General features: G+C 38.2%; 1 protein-coding gene across 3 annotated transcripts in view; it reads right to left on the bottom strand.

The window, feature by feature from the left end:
• The window catches only part of RIT2 (Ras like without CAAX 2), a 330,412-nt gene extending 324,461 nt beyond the window's left edge, over positions 1 to 5,951 (bottom strand). For 2 of the 3 annotated variants that reach the window (XM_019652894.1, XM_019652895.1), the window contains exon 1: positions 5,663 to 5,951. In XM_019652894.1, coding sequence (XP_019508439.1) covers positions 5,663 to 5,765 — 103 coding nt within the window. In that variant the 5' untranslated portion in view covers positions 5,766 to 5,951. Of the gene's footprint in view, positions 1 to 3,867; positions 4,058 to 5,662 lie in introns of those variants that run through there. The other variant, XM_019652896.1, reaches the window with a different exon arrangement.
• Positions 5,952 to 9,227: the final 3,276 nt, after the last annotated feature.

The raw sequence follows: 9,227 nt of genomic DNA, 5'->3' as shown, positions 1-9,227 counted from the left end.
TATATATATATAAAATTATAGTTGACATTCATTATTATTCAGCTTCAGCTTCAGGTGTACAGTGCAGTAGTCAGGCCTCTACACCATCCATGAAGTTGTCTCCCTAATAAGATAAGTGCCCATTGGATACCTTACAAAATCTTTATTGATTATATTCCCCAAACTGTCTTTCGTATCCCCTTGGCAATCTTGTGGTTACCAGTTTGTGCTTTCTAATCCCCACCCCTTCCCATCTAGCAACCCTCAGTTTTTTCTCTATATCTCTGAGACCGTTTCTGATTAGTTTGCTCATTTATTCTGTTCTTTAAATTCCAGATTTAAGTGAGATCATATGGTATTTGTCTTTCTCCATCAGACTTATTCCACCTGGCTAATTGTTGCTGACAGCATTGCAATGAGTGACGATCTGCAGTGTAATTAGGGCAGTGACAATTAAAGGTGAGGGCAGAGGGCCCTCTGGTCTTTAAATGATTTCATTTTTTTCCCTTGTTTATTTTTCCTCTTGCCTTTGCAATTCAGAGTATGCAAATAACACTTGATTCTTATGTGACAATTGTACGGTGTTGTCAGATCCAGAGTGCTGCTAATGAGGTAAAACACAGTCTCAGCAACATGAATGATGCACTTGGTTGTTTGCCTTGATTTAATTCATCAAATAAAGCCTCGATTTTCTCCCTTTTTATACCAATTCACTGTGGTTGAAAGAGTTGGTTTATGCTTTCTCTTTACCTCAGAAAATATTGTTATTGCTTTCATTTTATAACCCCTGCTACATAAAATTCCAAATGTATACAAAAGAGACAGATTGCCAAGGATGTGGGGCAGAGTATGATTGCTTCTTTTATGGATGAGTGTTCCCTTTACAAAAAATTCACAGTGCATGCATCCTACTAAATTCCAAGTTCCGTAATACTTTTTATGTTTTCAGTTTATTTGTTTTGTTTTTCACGTTGTCTCCTAAGATATTTTTAAGCAAAAGTTAAAGAGACTTTTTTAAGATTTTTTAAGTTGAAAGAGAGATTTTTCCATCTGCCCCCAAAGACACTGCTATCAAGCATAAAATTATAAAAAGTTATAACCCCACATTTCTTTTTGCTTTGGCATGCTCTGCTCCCAACAAATTATCTTCCTCTCCGACCTCAGTTCTCCCTATACTTTCCCTTCTCAACCTCAAGAAATCCCACTCTTCCTTTAATGCAAAATTCAAATGTCATCTCTGCTGGGATTCCTTCTTTTCACATGAAGCTTTAGCCAACCCCTTACCCTGAGCTTCTGCAGCTCTTATTCAGAGGCCTAATATAAACTTATCATTGTGTAGTATACATTATATTTTCCCCCATGAGACAGTTCACTCCTAGAGGGCAGGATCATGTCTGGAATAGTAGTCAGGCATAAACCCTTCCCAGTTACTCACATACTATTTCATACCAATTTCACACTTGACAATGTTTCACATGATATTTTGCCAAGGTAATTCCAAGACATCTCCTAGGGACTGGAGAAGAATATGTAGCTTTCCTTTGATATTTGGATACTTTCTCCACTTTGCTCATTAAATTTGATGGGAAAACAATTCAGAGTTAGAGTCATTTTTCTAATTCTTACTTATTTCTGGGTACCCTTGGATTAATCTCTTAACATTTTTCTGCCTCAGGTACATCATCTGAACATAGGGAATAGATGACCTACTTGCCTCCTTAAATCATTTTATCCTCCAATAAGATCATAGATTAGATAAAGTGTATTTTAGAAAATAAGATCTTATTAGTATTGAATTAGATGTTCTGAATAATCTGAGACTGCACAGGGAGGAACAGATGTAAATACCAGGAAAGCAAGGAGACACTCATCACTCTCTATCACTGAGGAGCAATCTTTATAAACATCAAACCACAAAGACGTAGAGAAGTCAACATTTAAAGCAGTTACAAGGGTTGGCTGATACTCCATTAAACTCTTAAACTATAGCTGTGAGGTTTTTATTTTTTTTTATCTTTTTTTTGAGGGAGGGGAAGAGATGGTACACAGAGGAGCAAAGAGAGATAGAAGCATAAGAATGCACCCAGCTTGCATGAAATTCATTGGATAATTGGTTCAATTTTTATTTAGCTTACCCAGGGTAAAAATTTGGGTGTGGCTGAAAAACAGCTTCAAGGGGGTCAGCAGCGTTGCACTCTAGCTGTCACTCTTCCACTGCCATATGTGTGAATTTGGCGAGTCCTTTAATGCTTGGCACCTGTTTCTCCATATTTCAAATAGGGTGGGGACTATTATGTATCCTGTTTTCTCAGCACTTGTAGCATTCTTAGATACTACTAGGTATAATGTTTCACTATATAAATATAAATACAATATAAATATGTTTTTATTTATATAAAATATAAGTATTATATATAATGTTTAATTTGTTAATTTAAAGACTAAATATGCATAGATATGTAAATGAGACTGCTAGCCTAGATGGTTTAGACCTCTTTTAAATATAACGTTCAGGAGGATGCAATACCAGCTGCCCTGTGTTCTTCTTAATAACAAGTGGTAGGACTCTGCTTTTCTTGTCCAGGGTGTTAAATATAATGTAAAAGAGTTAGAAAGAATTTCACACAACTCTATAAAATATTACCTCTATTACCAGGCACAAGTTGTTTCCTTGGGCCTCGGTTTTTCCATCTGTAAAATGACAACACCTAATCAGATTGTGGAGAGGACTCAATATGAGCATGAAAAACATGTAGCCCATACAGGCCACATAGTGGACGCTTCATAAATATTCATATCCTTCTTGCTTTTCTTCTGTAGTAGCCTGTACAAGGCCCATGCCTAGTACGTGCTCAATAACTTGTTGACTGATTATTTGTGGTTTGAAATTTCTCACTCACAGTCCGTGTGTTCACCTATGCATTTTAAATCTTATGGGAATTTCTGCTCCACTAAAGCTGCAAATCCTTTCAAAATTTCCTACTCACCAAAGTATGTCTTAGTAAAATATGGATAGAAAAAAATCCTAATTGCTCAGTGAGCATAGAAAATCTCCAAGGTTTTATTTATTGAAAAGTTAAGGTCCCTGTAAATTGAGTTTCTCATTCTTGCTCAAGGCTGACTCAGAACTGACTCAGAATTGGAAACAGGTGAGAGCTTGATACATCTTTAGTTTCTACAGAATAGCAGACTTCTCCTTGAAATTCTTTCATATAACCCAATGTAATTGACTTGCATGATTCTTTCACATAAGCCACTGAAATCGTGGGAAGGAAAGTAAGTTACTTCCACTTATCCAGACCTTCAGCAATACAAAAAGGATCTTTTTCATTAAAAAAATACTTTTGTTCATTTGAAAGCAAACGTTTTAACCTTCAAGAGAAAGTTAATATTGAGAATCAGTGCTTGAAATTTTATGTACTGGTAACACCAAATGAATCATAGGGACAAAGCCCAAGGGTAAGGCATGTTTCCACCACTCTGATTCTTTACGTTTAACCTTAAAGACAGCATTTTCCAAGCCTGGAATTGTAGTATGAGTTATATTCTCTCTGAAAGTAACAGCTAAGTATGCTATTTATAAAATCACTACAACCGAACTATTTAGCCTCTTTTATTCTTAACCATCTCTGAGGTAAGCTGGCTACTCCTGTCTTTATCACACTGGGAGGGTTTTGCTCAACTATTTAATTATGAACTGGCTTCTCTTGTACAAAGTGAAGGTGACAGTAGCCCGGGTCACCCTACCCGCCATTTTGTTATGTCAAAACTTTCTAGTTATTGGAGAAGTGACAACGACCAGTCAGTACAAATAATATATGGGGGAGGTCAAAATAGGAAACATAATATCACCTCCAGGATAAGTATATTGCTGAAGGATTGACTTACCCACTATTTCTTCTCTCCAAGTTTCATTTCCATGGAATAAATGACTAAAAACGAGTCACTCCCATATCATCCAAGCTACCAGTGAAACAAGAAAATAGCAAGCCAGCAAACAAAGGTGATGTGCCTAGCAAACATGGGCATATTATGGGATCATTGCATAATCTCTGGGATCTCTGACTTCACAAGCTGCTGGTGGCATTTCTGTTGATGAGTCTCCTGTCTTTTTCCTTAGATTAATTTCTCTCTCTGACATTTTATTCTCATATTGTTTCTTCTTCATTGGGGTGGATTGTTCTTGTGAAGCATAATTTTATTTTATTTTCTCTTTATCTTTTCTCCTTCCTCCCTCCCTCACCCTCACCTGTTTTGATTCTTTTCCCTTCAAACCATTACATTTTTTTTAAAAGGAGAGATTTGTAAAAATTCCTCATTCACACACATTTGTGAAGCCTTTCACTTCGTGTTTCCTTCCTAGGAGAGGTGACTCATTTTTCTCACTTTGACATACATGTAGCAATTTACCATATCCTGGTTTACCTACTTTTTTTCTTTTTACTGTAATTCCTTTGGGGGGTATGGGGGTGTTCAACTTTATGTCTCTTGCTATTTTTCTAACCTGTTTACTTTGCTGTCTGATAAAGTGGCTCGCTCTTTGCCCCCTTCTTTGCTGGTCAACTTATCACTTATGGATCCACTATCAAAGATATAGGCTTTTTTGGTGGGGGGAGGGGTTTCTATACCTGTAATGTTGGCTTCAACTGTGAATTTTTTGCCAAAGGCCTAGGACTATTGAATTTTTATAAAAACTTTTTGTTTATGCTAACTCTAATATTTCCTCTGTCTTTTGGCATCCCCAAAGAGATATCCCCATGGGGGTCTTTTTTTCATAAAAATTATGTTTATCTATTTATGTTCTAGTGATAGCCATAGCCCCAAGATAGCCAACATTTAATCAGCCTCAAACACTACTACATATCTATTTCTTTAATTTGTTATATTTGGCCTTTTAAGCCCCTCAAGAATCCAACCATGACAATTTCTGTTTTTTGGTTTGTTTGGGTTTTTTTGTTTGTTTTTTAATGTATTAACACCAATTTGCCACTCAACTTCATTAGCACCCCATATTCTTTATTCTTGTCTTTTTCTCTTTTAATCCAGTTAACCACAACATTTGGCTTGATCACCCTACACAGGACCCGCAATGAATATTATTCCTTAAACAACTATCACTTTCAAAAACCAACTTGCCTTTTGCATTCAAAGCCCACACAAGCTATGTCAGATCACAGACAAGGAAAAGGAGACAGGAAGCCCCTAATCAAAGAAACAAACATAACAATCAGCTTTTATAACCCTGGATGTGGGTCTGTGTTTGTAATATGTGTGTTTCATTGAATATTAATAGCACTTTATGTGAATATTTTTGAGGACAGGAGCACATTGTCTCATACCATTGACTTTCACAAATATCATGTTATTATGATTATTTAAAAAAATACATATAAATTAAGATAAAATATTACCCAGCAGGAAATCAAAGTGAAAAAAAAATCCTCTTAAAGTTCTGTATGTCATTACTGGCTGTCTCCCAATTCTCCTGACTCATCAGCATCTCTTTAAACAGTCCTTACACTTATAAACATCCTTTCAAATACTTGGTGTCTAACTGCTGCAGCTAGCTAGCCTCTAACACCATCAGCATCATTACTAGTTTTCTGTTGTTTTGATTTTTTTACTCGGTAGAGTTCCCTGTACAGAGGTTCCACCTTCCCCAGCATTTAGTATTAAAACTTACCGCTTTTACCAACTCCCCCCGCTCCCAGCATGACCACCTTGTACTCTCTGGACCCGCCTGATGCGCTGCTGGGGGAGCAGCTGGCTTCGTTTTCTACCTCCATCTTCCCCGAGGGACCGGAGGAGAATGAAGAAGGAAAAAGTCACCCGTGTCAGGTGCTTGCTCAGATATTAAGCAACCCTAAAACTGTGTCAAAAGAAAGGTTTAGTACGATGTAAGAACCATCAGCGTCGGACTGGCTGCTGGTCCTGTGCTCGCGGGTCTCATAGCAACCACTTCAATTGCCTCCAATAAAAATGTGGCTTTTACCTACCCTCCCCTCCTGCCGATCCTTCACTCTTTCAAGTCTCCCTACGATTTCTCTCTCTCTCTCTCCCTCTCTCTCTCTCTCTCTCTCTCTCTCTCTCCCTCTCCCTCCCTCCTCTGTTTCTTTCCCCATTCCCCTTCCTCACTCTGTCTCTCTCCAGTTTCCTTCTTGCCCCCTGCACAGCCCCANCAATTGCCTCCAATAAAAATGTGGCTTTTACCTACCCTCCCCTCCTGCCGATCCTTCACTCTTTCAAGTCTCCCTACGATTTCTCTCTCTCTCTCCCCCTCTCCCCCTCTCTCCCTCTCTCCCTCTCTCCCTCTCCCTCCCTCCTCTGTTTCTTTCCCCATTCCCCTTCCTCACTCTGTCTCTCTCCAGTTTCCTTCTTGCCCCCTGCACAGCCCCAATTGTCAGAGGCACACACGCTTTGCTGCCTTCCAGGCTGGGCTGCTAGAGTGGAGTGAATCTGAGACTTAGAAGATTTTGTGTCTCACAGGCTGATTTCAGTCTGTAGCTACAGCTTCAAAGAAGCGATTTGCTTCTAATCCGAGTCAATTAACCAAGAAAGATGTCTGTTGCTTATTTCCTTGCTTTTTATCACCATATTTGTGCACAGTTCTCATTCTGGGAAAAGGGTTGCTACCAGTTTAGAAGAAACAAACAAACAAACAAAAAAACACGACCTTTCGTATTGAAATAATAGCTGGCTAGCAGAACTGTGTCAGCTCACTTGACAGCTGCAGTTCCAACAGGAGGCGATATTTGAATTAGGTCATTGTCATGTTTGGACATGGGATCACCCTTGTCTGTACCAGGTTATTAGGAACAGCCTAAGACACAAGGACCCTGCAAACATGAAAGACATAATTAAATATTTCTGCTGACAATTATGGTAGCATTAAACATCATTGAAGACTATTTTTCAAATATCCAGACTCCTGCCTCTTCTTGGAATTCTTTTAAAGCTTTACAGTCTTTGTTTTTCCCTGGAAAGCTTCAAAACTACAAAAGATATTAGAATGCTTTCAATAATCCCTAGTTGTCATAGACCCTATCCTTCAAACAAAATGAAGGAGATGTTCTGTATGTTTATTGTCTATTTTTTGTTTGTGAAATTGGATTATGATTAGAGGCAGCCAAGAGTTTGGTGTGCATAGGCTTATCTTTCTATCTGGATTTTAAGATCCTCTAAGACAGAAACCGTATTTAATCAGTTCCTTATGACTACTGCATACAGTCAAGTGTTGTGCAGAGTAGGTGCTCAATATATTATTACTGGTAATTGGAGAGGTGTCATATAGTCATAGACAACGGCACAGGCTCTGGAGCCTGACTGCTTGTGTACAAATCTGGTCTCAGACACTTACTAGCTGTGTGACCTTGGGTAAATTAATTGACTTTTCTGTGCCTTAGTGTCTTTATAAAATGCCTTTTATCAAAGCCCTACTTCATTAACTCATTAAGTGAGCTGAATGCTTGTGCAGTGCTTAAAACAGTGTCTGGAAAATTGTAATCAGCATATAAGTGTATGACATTATCATTATTATATTACTGTTTGGAGTTAGTACTGCTCCCAGCCCACTGTATATAAGCACTCACCAGAAGAGAAGATCATGTCTTCACCTGTTTATTGGCATCTGTATATCTTCTTTGCTAAAGTAGCTATTCAAGCCTTTTGTCTATTTTATTTCAAGATTTGTTTGTTTGTTTCCTTTTTCTGTATTATTGAGTTTTGAGAGTACTTTATATATTCTAGATGTAAGCCTTTTATCAGATACATGTTTTGAAAATATTTTCCCCCCAGCCTGTGGCTTTTCTTAACAGTGTCTTTCAAAGAACAGGAGTTTTAAATTTTGATGGAGTCCAATTTGTCTTTTTTTTTCTTTTGTGGATGATCCATCAGGTTTTAAATGACACCCTGTCCAAAGATTTTCTTCCCAATTCTCTTTTCATCTTTTTTACTCCTTCATTATAACTTTGCTCATTGTCATAGTTCTATTTATATCTCCCTGAGAATAACTGCTAAGTTTTTAACTCTAGACCCAATTTTCCCTCTTGAGCGTCAAAAGTATGTCCGAAAAGACATCACTCTTATTCTCAATAACAAAGTCAACACTGTCTGTCTTTGTAGGGTGCGTCGCCTCCCTCCAAGTCCTAGCTTTACTTTGGCCTCTTCTTATATCTGACCTCCATTACTGAAAGAACTTCATAACTTATCCTTCCTGAGGACAATCTTCCTGCCCTTTCCCCTTTTCACACCACTCAATTCATCCTGTACACTGATGTCAGGGAAATTCACCTAACATGTCAACCTGACTGACTGGCTGACTCTATTGTACACATATTCATAAATCACATGCCTAAATAATGCAATCCAATAGCTTAGAATGGGAGACAGGGGCACAACGCATTTATTCTAGACGCATGCCCTCACACTTGATAAAGTCAGGCAACCTGGGATACTTGCCTTTCCTCCAACAAAACTGTCATTTCCATAATTGTGTCTAACAAAGAACTATAGCTATATTATAATTATCCTGTCATTGACTCATTGAAACTTTATTCCTCAATGAAAAGAGGCATGTAAACAATAGCATTTAGCTTCAAGGTCTTTCTGGTTTGGGTTTCTACTTCTGGTGCAGACATTCATATGACATTGAGCAAATCACTTACCCCTGTAGCTATCTGTCCCACCATCTGTTACTCTGTTTTCCATGTCAGCCATTCTGATTTGGTGGTAAAGCACAGGAGTTCTAATGCCAGCTGTGTCCTTGGTGCTGTTTTGTTGTTGTTCTTTTTTCCCCTGTGTATTTTAATATTAAGAGAGGGGAATCCATGGAAATGTCCTTTAACAGTAAATAATTGAATGGCTTGCCAAATATCACAGGGCCACTACGAGAGGGAAATTTAACTAGTCGATGGGCTTTCTTCTCAATAGCTAATATATCTGTTCATATTCCTCTAAGTAAAGATTTTCCCCCACTTGCATGAAAAACATGACCTAGAGGGAGGCTTTCCTAGCTATAAAGCTTTTTCTGTCTACCTTTTCTTTGAAATTCTAAGGCACTCCATTTTGTCCCTTCTGGAGTTACTAAGGGCCTGAATGATAATGGTTGAACTTTGGAGGATTCAAATGCTACTGCTTTTCAGTTTTAGTTAGTGAACTTTGTGAATTTGCATGATTTGTGCTTTGACCAGTGCACCCAAGAATCTAAGGTGTGTGTTTGGTGTGTGTGTGTGTGTGTGTGTGTGTGTGTG

Source organism: Hipposideros armiger, unplaced genomic scaffold, assembly GCF_001890085.2.
Source record: "Hipposideros armiger isolate ML-2016 unplaced genomic scaffold, ASM189008v1 scaffold_189, whole genome shotgun sequence".
NCBI classification, from domain to species: Eukaryota; Metazoa; Chordata; class Mammalia; order Chiroptera; family Hipposideridae; genus Hipposideros; species Hipposideros armiger.
Note: the sequence above shows the minus strand (reverse complement) of the source record. Positions and strands in the feature narration are given on the sequence as shown.